Source organism: Pyrus communis, chromosome 15 (genome assembly GCF_041283825.1).
Source record: "Pyrus communis isolate YQ-2024b chromosome 15, ASM4128382v1, whole genome shotgun sequence".
NCBI lineage: Eukaryota > Viridiplantae > Streptophyta > Magnoliopsida > Rosales > Rosaceae > Pyrus > Pyrus communis.
The window spans coordinates 32,611,615-32,627,593 of NC_142579.1; the positions used below are offsets into that span (position 1 = coordinate 32,611,615).

Below are 15,979 nucleotides of genomic sequence, written 5' to 3' on the forward strand. Positions count from 1 at the left end.
GGACGGTGATTACACATGCAAGAAGAGTGAACGTATATAAATATGATTGAACCGATTGTGATCGCAAGTACCTTGGTGCGTCCCAAAGTGGTAAACGAAACGCCTACTAGGAGCTCAAAGTTCAATTAAGTCCAAACCGAGCCTCTTGCTTGGTCACAGTCAAATGAACTGGACAACAGGATGATACGTACACGTACACAGAGAGAGAGAGAGAGAGAGAGAGAGAGAGAGAGAGAGAGAGAGAGAGAGAGAGAGAGAGAGTACTGGTGGTGCTGTAGATTTTAGGAAACACAGTACAGGCAAGCAAGCATGTGAAATGGTGGTTGAGGAATGGAGAGAGAAAAGTGTTAAGAGGTAGAGGATGCAAATTGAAATGCATGGTGGGGATGGAAGTTAAGTTATATAGATCAAAGGCTTATATGAATTGTAGAAGATATATGTTATGCATGCAACTATATATGCCTGATGGGTCTCAATAGTTTTAGTCTCTCTCTTTGTATATTATGGTCCGTGACTAAATGAATGGCCATGAATTGGGAAAGCATATGCAGATGCAACTACCTAGCTGTATGGTTTTGGTTGCTTGTGGTATCCGTGATTTTGCTTCCCTCGTCTTGATGTGATCAGTCTCCTATCCCACTGCCAAGTGTTTTATGATTTTTCGCACATTGTATTTTTGTACTTTACACTTTCCGATTTATATTTATATTCCTTGATTAATTTTAAATTTATTCATTCCAAATGTTAAAAATAAAGTGAGCATGGATAGAAAAGGAATATACAAAAATAGTTTCATGCCCATATATAAGCCCTTTGTAATTAACTAATATCTCTCCAATTTTATCTCTCATTTGTCATAGAGCGAGAACCAAATAATTGATGATATCTCCACTTCCAAATCGTAGTATACACACACACACACACACATTACCACTGATTATATGCATGCACTGACGGATCAGGATATATATATATTACCACTGATTATATGTATGCACTGACGGATCAGGATATATATACAAAATATTATCCCCACTTGGTTTTAGTTTTCTGTGCCTGGATATATAATATTTAAGCGTAAGTTTGTATTTTTCAGGGCTCTAGGCGTTGTAATTTGATTGTACATTGATATATGGTTATCTATCACTAATTACCCTAAACCCTAAATTCTCAGGGAATAAAGTTTATCACGAGACAAAAGATTTGACTACAAGTCTACAACCCTCAAACCCACGCGGAGCACGCGTTATACATGTACTGTAAATATAAAGTAACGAGTACTGTACATATATAAACACACACACACAAATATAGTACTGAGTACGACTACTGCTGAGAGTACGACTACTGCTGCTTACACTACGACAAAATTAGCTTAATGTGTAGGTAAAATGGTGACGGTTTTATACTATTGTCGGATAAGATGTTTTCGACAAGTAATTTAGACACTGTCAAATAACAAAACATCATTATCGCTATATGTTAGAGATAAATAATAAATATCAAACATAACTGACATTAACTCATTATTATCTAACAAGAATAGCAGAGCGGCAAAATTCCCGCTCTCCACCATATCCATATGTATTATTGTCGTATAGTTTTTACTTTAAATATTTTCATTATTTTCAAACTATTCCTGTCGGATACAAACTATTCATGTCCGATTGTATTTTTATTATTGAAAATGTCCTATCAGTTGTAGCCGACGAGGATTAGTGTAATCTTGTTTGCACCCCTTAGTATTCCTGTCGGATATATATTTTTTATTTTTTTATTTTGTCCCGGTTGGATACGGAAAACCTTTTAAAGTTTCTGTCGGATAATCGGGCAATCCCGTCGGATATCCTTCCAAGTTTCCTGCCGGTACGCAAAATCCGACAGGAATATAAAAATACCCTAATTCAAAACCCTCGTGCATCTCTTTCTCCTTCACTCTCCCTACGCCGCTGCTCTTCATTTTGTAATTCCATGTTTTCCAGAGAACTCTAAATCGAGTAGGACTCGAGAGCGAGAGAGACTGGTGCGGCTGCAATTCTACTTTTGCTTTTCCACTGCCTTCCAGGTATTTTATTCTTCATTATTTCTTCCTTTTTACTCTTTCCAACTTATATTTCTACCATTATTTTCTTCCTATTTTTTTTCTTAATTTTTATATTGTGGTGAGAAATATTAATTTTTTTTCTCTCTCGACGTTTGTGATTATCTCTACTAATTAATAAAACACTTTATAAAATTACTAATTTAACTCTTTAATTAAAACAAAACGTGAATAAGAAATATGGGCAGAAATGTAATTTCACATAACCAAATTTTGCAGTTTTTTTTCAAATCCTCACCCACATGTAATTCTAACATAACTCTAATTAAAAAAGGGTGGTGCTATCTACACACCTATTTTTACCTCTCACACACTATTCTCAATTTCTGGCAATCGGATCGAATGAATTGAAGAAGATCAATGGACAAAAATTTAACAAGGGTGTGTGAAAGGTAAAATGGGGTGTGTGAATAGCACTACCCTTAAAAAAAATCATAAAAAAAAAATCCCACCCTCACATTTTTATCACTCTCTTCCACTTTCCTTTTAGTTCAAAATCAAAAATAAAAAATTTTCACACACACTTCGTGTGTGCCCATATGCTAGTTTCTAATAAAAGAAACTTTTGTGATTAATTATATTCTTGAAAGTTTGTCTCAGATTTTTTTTTTTTTTTTAATTTTTGTATAATAAACTAGTGACTCCATTCAAAACTTACTTTATCCTGGATTTTTTACAATATATGTTTGATTTTTTTTCAACCAAAAGCAGTGTTTTTTTTTCACTTATTTTAGATGAGTACTAGCATTTGCCTACCCATTTTGTGTGTTGGGGGGGGGGGGGGTGGAGAGGTTTTTGGTTTTGGTTTTTTTTTTTAATATTGGAGGTATTTTAACATCACCTGTAGGTGAGGCTTCAATAAAAAACAATAAAATTTGGACCTGTGAAATTACATTATTGCCCATCATTTTTTTTGTGTGATAGAAGACTAAGTAGTCTTTTCACCCTCTTTTGATTAATAAAGATGGTTTCATTAATTAATAGAGATTAATGATGAACTCATGGATGAACAATTCGAGGAGCAACTTGAGCATCCCGAAAGCGGTGAGATTTAGTTTATTTGTAGATGCTTTCTATTTGTTGAGTTGTACAACATTTTTTCCTTACTTTTCAGGAGAAGGCTGAAAAAAAATAAGGCCGATCTTAGTAGCAAAACTATGAACCACACAACAGGATCAAAGACATTCGCCAGAGTTCAGGAAGAATTAATATGTATGTGTAGTTCATTTTAATTGATTAATTTACAATTTATTTAATATATGTATTATGATCAAATTTTTTTTTTCCGTTGACTTATAATTTAAGAGGAAGGAGCATGAAGAAGAACCAGATCCTGTTGTTTTCTTTCGCATGACCATACTCGGAAAGATAATACAAGGATTGATGAAACTGCTCAACAAAAATTGGTATTTGATTTTGTATGTATTTGTATCTTCATTTATCTTATGACTACTAATCTTCCATTGTTATTTATTTTTCATTCAATTTATTTATCTTTGTCTTATCGCTACTATATAATCTTTCATTATTTTTTTTAATATTATATTGTAAGGCATCTATGCAGAGAGTGTCGTCCAATCTAGGGTTGAGGCTGGAGACACTCCTGAACTTCGTACTCAAGTCTATGTCGAGGAGATGAGTCCTACGATTAGGAATAGAGTTCGAGGTTTTGGACATGGGGTGACACCTTAGATGGTCTCGTACTCAAGAGTTGGATGTGTTACGGGCCCAACTTCAGCAAACACAGACGGCGTAACAGATGATGATGATGTTTATGCAAGCTATGTAGCAGCCAGAGACTTACCCGCACAGCCCCCAGGCAGCACAGCATTCGGGCCCGAGTCAGCCACCTCATTATTCATATCCTATGTATCAGATGCCTATGCAGCAGTCACCGTTTCATGTGCCAGGATATCGTCCAGAGATACCTTCTTCCGGTTATTCAAATCTTTCCACAAGTGTTCCAGTTGGTGGATTTTCTGGATTGTTATCTAGTGGTATACCTGATGTGGACATGATGATGCTTTTCAGAACACAAGGAGGATCATGGGCACATTTGGTTCTGTTGATTAGATTATTTAGCTATTTTTCTATAAGTTTCATACATATTCGCTAGGAAAAATAGCTAAATAATCTAATCAACAGAACCAAAATATGAATGTGCCCCTGCCCCTGATCCTCCTTGTGGTGTGAAAAGCCTCATCATGTCCATGTTAGGTATACCACCATACATTAATCCAGAAAATCCACCAGCTGGAACACCTATGGAAGGATACGAATCAGCGGAAGAAGGTATCTCTAGTTGATATCCTGGCATCTGAAACAGTGACTACTGCATATAAGACATGGGCTGCATAGGCATCTGATACATAGGATATGAAGAACAAGGTGGCTGACTCAAGCCCGAATTCTATGGTGCCTGGGTGCTGTGCCGTTATGTCCAACATTTATTGTTTATGTCTAATATAAGCGGCAATATTGCTTTGTTATCCAACACTATCTAAATTGTCTGTCGAAAATATCTTATCCGATAGCATATAGAATAAAACCGCCACTACTCTCTGTCACATTAAGCTAATTTTGTTTTATTTTTCACACACCGAAATCTCAATGACGAAACCGAGAACTTCGTATGACGAACCCGAAATCAAAATCTCCGTCACATTAAAATATATGCAATATATCAAACTGTATTTAGCGAGTAAGTGGTGAATGACTACTTCACAAGAAATGGGGCAAATATTTTGGTGCCTTTTTTTATCCAACGAAGCGCAAAATGTGAATGGTGGACGTGTTTTTTTTTTTTTTTTTTCACCAAAAGAACACTACAACTAAGAGAAAAATTTACATGCAACAAAGTAAATGTAACTAGCTAGTAGTAGACTACTAGTCACCTATACAATGTATTTTGTGAACCTCCTGATTGTATTAAGCCTCTCTCGATGACAATTTATTAGACATTTCTAGGCGTTGTGCCATTTTGGAGTTTCTTTTTGCGCATTAGTCCCATATCTCTCACAAAAAGAAGAAAATGTATGTAACTGAAGAAAATGAATATGTGAAAATCGTTTTCCTTCCGCTCCCACGAGTAAAACGGTCATTTTCCACCTTGACACGTGGCAAAAACAAAAAAAGCATCCTTGGTAATTATAATTACACTTTGGGATCAGTCTAGCATCGTTGGGATCGGACATTTGCAAACTCACAGGTCATTTGTTTGTTCGCAGGTTTTTTTTTTCGACTTTTCCGATGAAGATTTGGGCCTTGCCGCGTTTCTGGCCTTCCATGAGAAAACCTAAGCTCTTGGAGATGAAGAGAAAGCGCCTGATATCATCTGGCAATGCTCCTCCAACAAAGGTACTTTCTTTTATTTATTAATTTTAAAAAATATATAATGATTTATTTATGTTTGAATTAAATAAATTTTCAGAAACTTTGTTTGGTATTCAATTCGAAACTCGGTTGGGTTTTAAAAAATAATAAATGTAACTAAATTACTTAGTATTCGTTGGCTTTGAAAAAAAAAAAAAAAAAAAGGATCCTAGAAGGATACCAAATGGACTCGTAACTCTTTTTTCATTTATCAGTTGTCAGATATTCGACCTTGTGACTTTTTCCAACGTTGAGAGTGTTGGGTGTTGTCCCACCTTGAAAAATGAAGCTTTGCCTCAGTTGTTTAAATAATTTTGCGCCTCTCGCTCTATTGGTTTTAAAAAAATAAAAATTCTCATCGAAACAAATTAAGATAATTCTCAGATAGTTAAACAACATTATGCGATTTTAGGAATATTTTGAGTATTACTTTGATATTTGATCTATATTCATGTAGTGTGAAACCATTGGCAAGGATCGAATCAGTAATTTGCCAGATGATGTTCTTCATACCATAATCTCGTTGTTGAGTACGAGGGAGGCTGTAAGAACGAGCGTATTGTCACGTAGGTGGAGGAACATGTATGCATACACATCGAATCTTGAATTTGATTGGCGCGACGTAGTTTACCTGCCAGTCCAAGTCATGCCCGATGGAACAATTTTCAGGAGAAATGTGGATTATTTTCTAGCAACGTTAGAAAGATTCTTAGCATGTCATTTGGGTTCGAAGGTTGTCTCCTTCAAGGTTCTCTGTTTCTTTCCATGTACGTACGTTCTTCAAGTCAATGACTGGATCGATTTTGCCATCGGAAAGGGTGTGGAAGATCTTGACCTTGCCTTTACTTGTGACAACCCACCTAACTGCACTGGTTGGAGTGGCTTCGACTATTTTCCTGCTCAGATCCTTTTGAATGACGAAGAATCCAAATTATGGCGTCCTTCCTTGCGCGATGTAAATCTTGCTGGACATGTTGAGCCGCACATGTTTTCTTGTTTGAACCTTGAACATTGAACATTGCAATGGTGTTTTGGATTAGAAAGATTGTGCGTTGGTGTTTCTCTTCAATCTTTGAAGGCGCTGGTTGTGATCCGCTGCGAAGGGTTAAAGGGGATTGAGCTCAATGCCACCAGCCTTACCAGTTTTCATTAGAAGGGTGATGAAATCGAGTTCTCCTTCGAAATGGTCCCCAATCTGGAGGAAGTGTATGTTATGATGCTGGAAATTAATGTGGTTCCGACTTACGCTTGGTTAGAGAAACAACTTCCCCATGTCAAGACCTTAGCAGTTGTCCGAGGTAGTCCCAAAACTCTGTTGTTACTTGGTTTTGCTTTCAACGAACTAACATGTCACGCTGTATTTATCTTCTATTTCCTCCTTGTCTTTCGTTGCAGATTGGGCTTACAGTTACTGACCATTCAACGAAGGCTCGGGATTTAAATCGGTGTCTCATTTGGCCTCGAATCTTCCCTTCACTGCATCAAATTGCTGTTGTAGATGTCTAATGTAAACTTCAGATTGTGCAGCGTTCTCGTAAACCGAATTTGCATTTTGACATGTCTAACGTCGCGATCCCGCCTTACTATGTCAACAACATAAAGTGTTATGGAGGGGGAAGAAAGCTAAAATTATAGTGGCACCATATGGTGATGGTAGCAGTATTTCTGGCTCCATGGCCTGGTCCAGAAATCTGATTTTCGGCATCGGCTCGGCAGGATTTAAGGATCCGAAAACAGCCACCCTCTTTGTTACTCAGAAAACTCAAGTGTTTTTAAACTAATAAAAGGCAAATTTTGAAATAAACTTCATTTGCATTATTAATTTCAACAAGGAAGCCTTGTATAAGATGCTGATACCCCTTATATAAGTACACAATGCATCCCACCCAACCCGAAAAACCGAAAAGAAGAAACGAAAACTTTACAATAAGTCGGCAAGCAAGCTGCTGCCAAATTTGTCTAATCATATTCATCTACCGCAAACCAGTCACTTGAATCCTCACCTTCTGAATCTTTCCCTTTTGACCGACCAGCCTTTTTCTGGCCACCCTCAGTTTCCGAGCTTCGGTTCAGCCGAACCCAGTCATTTGATCCATTAGGTGAACATGCCCTGGCATCCGGTCCTTGCCTTAGTCCTGACTGTCTGCTAGAAAGGTCATTCTCATCGTCCTCTAAATCGCTGAATGAGATATCGTCTTCAGGTTCATGTTTTCTTTGGCCATCCACTAAAGTGCCAGAACTAATACTTGCCCCTTCAGACCACTGCTCAGTGCCCTCTTCGTCATCAGTCTTTAACCTTTCTGCCATGTTAACTATCTCAGTCAAGGCTTCCTTCTCTTGAGATGAGACTTCCTCCCCTCGTGTCTTCCCATCCTGGATGTGCCTTTTAGGTGAAACGAGAATTGACTTCTCTGGGGCATTCTCCTGTGTGTTCCTCTTGTTTTGAAGTTTGTGCAGAAGTACGTCTCTTGCTTCAACAATCTGCAACGAAAGGAGTTCTATTTTCAAAATAGTGGGTTTGCCCCAAGTACTCTCCGAAGCTGCAACGTGGAATTGAACACGTCCAAAGTTCTAGGATACTATAAAATTGGTTACTAAGTTACTTATAACTTATAACAAATATGAGGAGCAAGCAAAGGAGAGACGGTTGGAGAAACTACAACGTCCAACGAAGTTGTACAAGTGCAGCTGGTGACAGGTTATGCACGTCATGCCCATTTCTCGAGCTCTAACTTGTGCAAGCTGCAGTTAGAATGGTTATCATAGAACCTTGAAATAAATATCTCCAATATAATAAAATGAAATTTATCAAGACGCGCGGGTGCTGAATTCTGGTTAAAAGTCAATCTCCAAAGTGTCCTCAAAAGAAAATTGAACATAGGCATTTACCGTGCATGTAAATACGGATATGAACCATGACAAAAGACGGGAAAGATAAACTTCTTGCCTTGGGGGTTGATAGAAGCTCAAAATCATGTTCATTTAGTCTTGGAAGCAGCAACAAGAAATAGATCATCCAAAACTGCTCCTCACTCATGGAACTGCAAAGCTGGACTCTTAAATCTGCAAATCCCGGAACCAATTGTTCAACAGCAGACGCATGCTCTTTCTGAGCATCCGACATGCTGAAATCTGCTAACAGAACAAGCTCAAATTCAATCAGCATAAAATTGCCAGCACGAACGTCACGTTAGTTTGTTTCAAATTATAATGTAAATCTTTGTATTCCAAACACAAACAGATTCAGAGGTCTTCGATACCAATTTCAGTATCTACCGTTACAAAATTAGAACACGAAAATCCAACCGCGCGAAAATCACAGCGATTGCATAAACAGCTTTCTGAGTAAATTTCGATTTCTTCGAAACAAAATCCAAAGCTTCCTCGGCTTCCAATTCACAATCCACAACTTCATAGGAAATGTAAAGCAGCAGACGCAAAGAAAACAGGCAAAACAAGCCATTGCATTCAAATTGAAGTGGAAGTTAGCAACTTTACCATGATCGAGCGTCATAGGAAAGTCGATCCAGCAGTCCGCCATCACCGAAATCTTGGCGACGAAACCGAGAACTTCATCCGTGATCCCCGGCACTTGACCGCCGCCAACATCGCCGTCGTCATCAGCGTCTCCGCCTTCTTCTAAAGCTTCGTTCTGAAGCTGCAGCAAGCTCGATGCGAACTTGGAGATCTCGGTTACGGCTTTGTTGCTGTTCGTAGAGAGCAGGGAGAGGCCAGTCTTGAAGCTCCCGCCGATCTCCACCAGATCATTCCGGATTCCCAAAAGCGCCTGCGATTGCGATAGAGAATTGGACGAGGGAACGTCGTTGTTTGATGGCGGTGATGGCGGTGATGGAGGTGGAGCGAGGAAGGTGGCGACGCCGCGGATTTGGCGGCCGAGGGTTTGGCGGAGAAACGACAGGTCGTTTTGCGGTTGGTTGGGTTGTTCTACATCACGCGGGTCGTCGTCGGGTTGGCGGGGAGAGCTGAAGAGCCAAGACATTGTTTGGTGGAATTCAACTTGTTTTTTTGGGGATTTGTTGGGAGAAAATCAACAGCAACATGATGATGATGATGATGATGGGATTCAAGGGCGTGAAGAAGAAGCTCTCTCCTCTTTCGTTTTTTTATTTTTATTTTTATTTTTTGAATTTGTAATTTCATATATTCTCTTAATTTTCTTCTTTCTTCTCTTCTAAGTTCTAACTCTTGAGCGTGTGATTAGAGGTGGTTTACTGGTTGATTAGCGTTATGCATTTTAACTTTTTGTTGGGTGATTCTGTAGTGAAGACGGTGACGAAGATATTTTTAAGATTTTAAGTTAACTACTAAGGAGTGAGGATGTTGATAACAACTTTGGTTATTAGTATTCCGATAGTATTCTTCTTTGCTTGGATGATACTATTTTATTTTAAATCAAGAAATATCAAATGAGATTAACTCTTTGATAATAATCGCCGCATGCAAGACATCTATGCTCCGCCCAAGGGATAAGAATTGTTACACCCAGAATTTCTCCAACCGTCCTTTCTTCAACAAATTTATTGATAATAAATGAAAGTAAACAAAAAATCTTGGTGATACTTCTGCTACACAATGCACTTAAGAAAATTTACGAACATTTTTTATGAAGGGCATTTTGAAGATGTCCTAATCCACAAAATAAAACGGCTTCCAAATTGCATAAAATACATGACTAATAATAAGACCAGGGTAAAATTTGTGACTTAATAAATAAAATCGCTTTCAGATGACATAAAATATTTAGAAAAATTAAAGAAAAATGCAAAAAAAACTTTAATTTTAATGAAAAATGACAAATAAAGATGGGGTGAATAGTACCAAGGAAAGGTAAAAATGTGATTTTTCGTTAAAAATGAACAATACTGGAAATGTTTCGTTAAACTCCCAAAACATTTTCCTTCCCATGTAGTTACACGGCCTTGTTTAAACTAAAAATCACATATTTTTTACAAGAATTACGAATAATAACCCGCAGTTTTTAATCGGTCTCAAAATTCATTATATATCAGTATTTTCGTGAAACTTTCACTAAAGCTGAGTTGCAACTTACAACACATTTTAAAGTCGGTTTAGTGAACTAAACAATCCAAACAAGTAATTATACCATAATAAAAGCCATTTTAGCATAATAGTAAACAAGGAGGAATAAAAATGTTGTCCAAATGAATAATAATTAATAAAAATAGCCAAATTATACCCACAAATCAAATTTCACGTAAATCCTTGTTACATATTTGTCAACGATCACAAATTTTACAAATAATTCATTTCTATCACTTTACAGAGGGAGGCAAGAACAGGAAAAACAGAAACACAAGCATCTCCTGCTTGAGTTTGTCAACAACAGCAGAGCATGTCAAAAGAATTTACTGCAGTCCATCTGAATAACATTATTTTCGATCTTCAACGCGAATCACCAAGTAGCTCAAACTCCTCCCTCTGACTGTTTATTTAGCAAAGAATCTTAATCCTAGCTAACAACTACTGCACATACAAAACACATGGTAAACGTCTCTCCCTCCGCAGTTCGGCTGCCTCGACATCTAAAACTGACTATTTGTTCATGTCCCTTTCTTTCTCCGGCTGTAATTCTTGATAAAAATCTGTTGCTTGGATGGTTCGTTTATAAAAGGCCTGTATATGGGTTGTATGCTTGGACAGGGACGCCGGGGCCATAGGGGTGGGTGGGGGCTCCATGAGGAGTTCCGAAAGGATTCGAAGACATCTGCTGTTGTTGGCCCATCATCATCATCTGCTGTTGCTGTTGCTGCAACATGAAGGCCTGCTGCTGGTTTTCCATTGCTGCCATCTGCACAGAATGCGGTGCAGCCATTCTGTTGGATGCATAAAAGGGGTCATGAACTGGTTGTTGCATCATGGCACCAGTCATTGGAGCAGGCTCCCATGGGTTGTGGCTCACATTCTGATTGCTTCGTCTGATTGCATCGTCATATAGGCTGTCTAGTGTAAGCAAGTCTAACCCTCCCGCCTTCACTCAACATTTGAATGGCATCATTAAGGGAGAAAAAGGAAAGAGAAAGGAAGTGTACTGACTAAATAATTGTCATACATGTAAACATTAACATACGGGAAATTGGTAGAAGAAGCGTACCAGTTTGCTAGAAGCCACAGCACTCTCATTTGAGCTTGGTGCTGTAACAAGTGCCAATTCCCAACCTGTAGCTCCATTTGCTAGAGTTGGAGCCGTGGAAGTTGGTTGGTCTGCTGCAAGAACCACAATATAGCATTTTTGAACATCAAACTTATTTAGTGTGTTTTCTTCTTAACCAAAGAAGAAGATAACGAGTTTTGTGCATGTTTCATAGAAAAAACAAACTGACTGTATCGTAAGTTTAAACCTCAACATTCTGATGACAATTATGACCTATAGATCATTTTTGAGAGAGAGCCTTACAAACTGGAACAATCGCTAAGGCCAGTGCATTCTTGTCATCTAACTCTTTGGTATTTGGAACAGGATCATTCAAACCCTAGCAACAAAGGAAGCATACTTAATTAAACTTCAGAGGGACTACATATGCCAATATTCAAGAGAGAATAACTCAAGAAGGGTTATGGTGAACTACCAGCAAATCAGGCTGTTCAGCTACAGGCGCTTCCACTTTCACTGGTTCAACTTTCACTGGTTCAGGTGGAGGTGGTGAAGGTGGACGCGCCTCCTCCTCTGGGGCCTTTTTGTACTCTATAGCCAAGATTTCTTTGGGGGCAACCACCTGCCAGATTAAAAATTGAGTAGCCAATACGTCATTTTCAATCAGCAGGTAGAGAGTTGACAAAGGTTTATTTAAGTATTTTCACAAGTACAACAACAGATTCAAAAAGCCAAACTTGGATCCGATTTTTTCATGGTTGAACCACTTAGGTATGTCAAACAGGTTACCATAGCTTTTGCTAATAAGGACATCTGATGATCCACTATTCGCTTTCCTAATCAGGAATAACATTGCAAATCTCTTCCAAAATAACTGAACTAAAGAGGCAGCACTTTCATACCTGATCCTTGCGAACTGTTGAGATCCGGGGAGCTTCTTTCACATACTCTTCCATGGCTTGTAAAAACGATGCAGGAGGCTACATCACCCAAAATGAAATCAAGTTGAGAAAATTATAAATTGTCCAAGGAATGCAATGTGTAGTAAAAGGAAATGCTAGTACAAAGTCACCTGCTCAATCTTAATAAACCTTTCTCCGCGCCCAATATCAAGACTTTTACATACTTCATAAAACTCTGACAGTCTCTCTGCCTGAAACATGTAGATGAAAATTTAAATGTTGATGCATAATATAACTCCCCAGTCTCCATCAATTAGAACAGAGATATTCGCAGAAAAATTACCTGCTGCCCTGCCCTCCGATATATATCCAGGGCCCTCATAGCGTCATGGCGTTGCATCTCAAAGAACTGTGAAATTAATCATCATCATACATAATTAGCTTATAGTGCAACCTTCAAATGGTATATTCCAACATAGCAAAAGATCAAATCCTACCTTGTCAACCAAATTGACTGTTCCATCACTTATAGCTTGATAAATCTTGATGCTTTCAGAAGCAACCTAATTTAATGACAGAAGACAATCAGAGGAAAAGAAATCATATTGGCTAGTCGTTCAGCTAGAATTTATTGCAAGGGTCACCTACCATTGAAAGTGCTAACTGAACCACAAAATTCTGGACTGCTGCCCCTTGCGGCTGCAAAATTTAAAATTGGTTCTGTCAACAATATTTCAATAACTGACACATGATTGAACCCATATTCGTGTTTAAGCATTAGTGGCCCCATACGATAAACCCATTGATTTTGAAGTGGTGGTATATGAGACTTGCCTGGCAACCAAGTACACGAAAGAGAAGCTGTTGTAGGGCAGGCAAATGCTCAAGCAATTCGGCAGTATCCAGATCTTTGGTCCTCTGCACCATAATGTAAACTATTAAGTTGCAAACAAAGCTTAGGGATAAGAATGTGACTTGAATGTGTGAATAAAAAAATAGCAATAAAGCTTCAAGGGAAAAATTAAAAGCAATTGCAGGTAAATGAGATTCTGATAAATTAAACGGTTTTGAAATGTCAATGTGCCATATTGACAAAATTATGTAACTGAAATGGAAGAATAAGCCAAAACAAAGATGACAAAGAAAATAAACTTCTTACTGGGCGATCCATCTCAACGTCATATTTCAACACACGAAAGCATTCCAGTCTCTCCTCCAAGAACAAGGCATAAGTACGGATCCAGGTAGAATAATCCCATGCTGGGCAGTGAAAAGGTCAGTTTTTGAATAAATAAATAGTATGAGAAAGAGAGACAGGGAGATATGGAGATACCATTTGGACTGGAATCGTCTTTGAAATGAGCTAAGTTAAGCATATGGCTTCGACTTCTACCATAATTCATGAGTTCTTCGTGAAATGTGGGGTCCACTTCCCTCAAAGCACGATGAATAACAACTAAAGTTTTCAATGCAACCTAAACACCAACCAATAATCAGTTTGTGAAATTTCAAGCAAGAAAAAAATGCAACTTGCTATATTTGTCTAAGATTGATAATGAAGATGAGGACTATTGCTCTTATAGATATAGAAACAAAAAGTTCCTGGCTATGGATGAATTCTTGTATGTTTATCAGATGAGTAAATGCACATACCGCCCAGTTATGTGTCTTTGCTAATCTCCTTGCAAGAGCGTGGATGCAATATGCGACATCAGCACGAGGTCTTGTAGCAGAAACAGCAGCAAAAATGGCTTCACAAGCATACAAACATAAACCGTATCAGTCATGATTTACCAACTCTTTCTTCCAGATACAAATCATGAAAAGTACAACATGCAGCTCATCTTCACAGAGAGAATCTACCTCTAATGTATTTTTCCTTAGCTGGACGCTCAACGTGATTCGTAGCTTTGACTATGGCAATGTCCAACTCCTGCAAGAATCAATCCCCAATCATCAAAATCGGATACATCATAACAGCGAGAACCATCGAAAACAACCACAAACAAACCATAATACCTTGTAATCACTATTGACTTTAGCCAACGAAACTGTGGTGGTGTCCTTGAGGGCTCCAAGAGCTTTCCTGATGCTCTTCTGTGTACCTCCTGACATTCTCCCTCTCCTTTATCTACAGAAAATCCAATCTTCAACGGAACCCAAAAAAAACTCAATCTTTTCTCCATTCCACAAATCACAACCAATAAATAAGAAGAAATTATCCAAAATACTAAACCAAAGTATAGTATTCAGCTTACCCACCACTCCAAAAATCAAATTTACGATAATTTCAAATACAAGCTGACAGAAAACTCCAACAAGCTACACAAAACCCTAAATTTCCAATTTCCAAATTCCAACTTCATAATTCAGATCCAATTAGCTAAAAAGTGAACAGATAACCACATGATACACTAAAAAGTTGAATAGTTCAGCATAAAACACTTATCACTGACTGAATTCCAATAAAAAATTCGCAATCCAAAACACCAAACACAAAAAGTCAAATCTCCCAGCTGCAGAAATCAGTAGTGGCAGCTCAGAAATAAACGAAAAATGGCAGAGGAGTGGGAAAGCTGGAAGAGAAAGCGAGATCGGAGGACATGACTTACCTGAAAACCAGTTGATGAGAGAGAGAGAGAGAGAGAGAGAGAGAGAGAGAGGTTCTGAGAGAGAGCAGAAGAAGAAGAAGAAAAGTCGACCAGAAGGATGAGTTCGGGTTTGGTTGGCCCGTCGGCGTCTTCGACCATTACTTTCTTTTTTATTTAAAATTTAAAAATTCTTTGTGTTTAATTATTTAATTAGTTTAACTGAAGTTTTCCGTCTGATAGAAGAACAGAAGATACGGCTGTCTGAGATGGGGTAATAATTCTCTACGATGCCTCCTTCCGTGCTTTTATACTGCCCTCCATCTTTTTTCTTTTTTTTTTTTTTTTTTTTTTTTTGAGTGCATCCATATTTTTTTATACTAAGGGAATGGGAAGTTCGGCTAAACCACACAATGTACAGCTTAATTGGTATCGCATTCGTCATCCATGAGATTCGAATCTAAAACCTCTCATTTTTAAGTGAAGAGGAATACCACCAGACCATAATACTGGGTGACTACTTCCCTCCACCTTTAAATCTCATGTTCTTTTCTTTTTATTTTTTCACAAATGATATGATATTTATAAAGTGAATAATACTAGAGAGACTATTCATTTAAATTATATTTTGTAAATTATACAACATGATCGTCGACAATGAATTATTACTTAAATGTTAATTAATGTGTTTATTTCTTATTGTTGTCACATCACATAATTTGCAAAATGTTGTTTAAAGAATTGGTCTATCTAACATTACTCTTTTAAATTAAATTCAAAATGCCCTGAACATGATCTCATTAACACATAAATATTATAGTGTATTTTTAAAAGTTGAACCATAAACCTTTTCTGACTAAGTAAAAATAAGAACTGCACAATC

At 37.7% G+C, this 15,979-nt stretch overlaps 2 protein-coding genes, 1 long non-coding RNA gene and 1 pseudogene across 8 annotated transcripts; 2 read left to right on the forward strand and 2 right to left on the reverse strand.

Annotated features, from left to right (window-relative positions):
• The first annotated feature begins 1,596 nt into the window (after positions 1-1,596).
• On the forward strand, positions 1,597-4,668 carry LOC148690880 (uncharacterized). 4 transcript variants are annotated; one of them, XR_015956548.1, is made up of 4 exons: positions 1,597-2,065; positions 3,216-3,313; positions 3,407-3,519; positions 3,654-4,668. It is a non-coding gene; the product is annotated as an uncharacterized LOC148690880 (long non-coding RNA). The 4 variants fall into 4 exon arrangements; XR_015956545.1 differs by lacking the exon at positions 1,597-2,065 and having other exon boundaries at positions 2,937-3,313; XR_015956547.1 differs by lacking the exon at positions 1,597-2,065 and having other exon boundaries at positions 2,937-3,313; positions 3,666-4,668.
• Positions 4,669-5,259: 591 nt separating this feature from the next.
• LOC137715004 (F-box/LRR-repeat protein 25-like) lies at positions 5,260-7,277 on the forward strand (annotated as a pseudogene). Its single transcript, XR_011065500.2, has 3 exons — positions 5,260-5,458; positions 5,931-6,771; positions 6,869-7,277. The product of XR_011065500.2 is annotated as an F-box/LRR-repeat protein 25-like (transcript).
• LOC137736234 (uncharacterized) lies at positions 7,266-9,751 on the reverse strand. The gene is made up of 3 exons (XM_068475546.2): positions 8,972-9,751; positions 8,421-8,605; positions 7,266-7,954 (listed from the first exon to the last, which is right to left on the reverse strand). The coding sequence occupies exons 1-3, from the start codon at positions 9,471-9,473 to the stop codon at positions 7,433-7,435; spliced, it is 1,209 nt and encodes a 402-aa protein (XP_068331647.1). The 5' UTR covers positions 9,474-9,751; the 3' UTR covers positions 7,266-7,432.
• A 952-nt stretch (positions 9,752-10,703) lies between these two features.
• On the reverse strand, positions 10,704-15,321 carry LOC137736245 (putative clathrin assembly protein At5g35200). Of its 2 annotated transcripts, none has more exons than XM_068475558.2 (16): positions 15,121-15,321; positions 14,528-14,639; positions 14,372-14,441; positions 14,162-14,259; positions 13,842-13,983; positions 13,668-13,768; positions 13,343-13,426; positions 13,157-13,207; positions 13,006-13,071; positions 12,852-12,917; positions 12,679-12,759; positions 12,509-12,586; positions 12,082-12,228; positions 11,910-11,985; positions 11,607-11,719; positions 10,704-11,483 (listed from the first exon to the last, which is right to left on the reverse strand). In XM_068475558.2, the coding sequence occupies exons 2-16, from the start codon at positions 14,621-14,623 to the stop codon at positions 11,118-11,120; spliced, it is 1,635 nt and encodes a 544-aa protein (XP_068331659.1). In that variant the 5' UTR covers positions 14,624-14,639; positions 15,121-15,321; the 3' UTR covers positions 10,704-11,117. The 2 variants fall into 2 exon arrangements, with proteins under 2 accessions (XP_068331659.1, XP_068331654.1); XM_068475553.2 differs by having other exon boundaries at positions 14,528-14,655; positions 15,121-15,320.
• Positions 15,322-15,979: the final 658 nt, after the last annotated feature.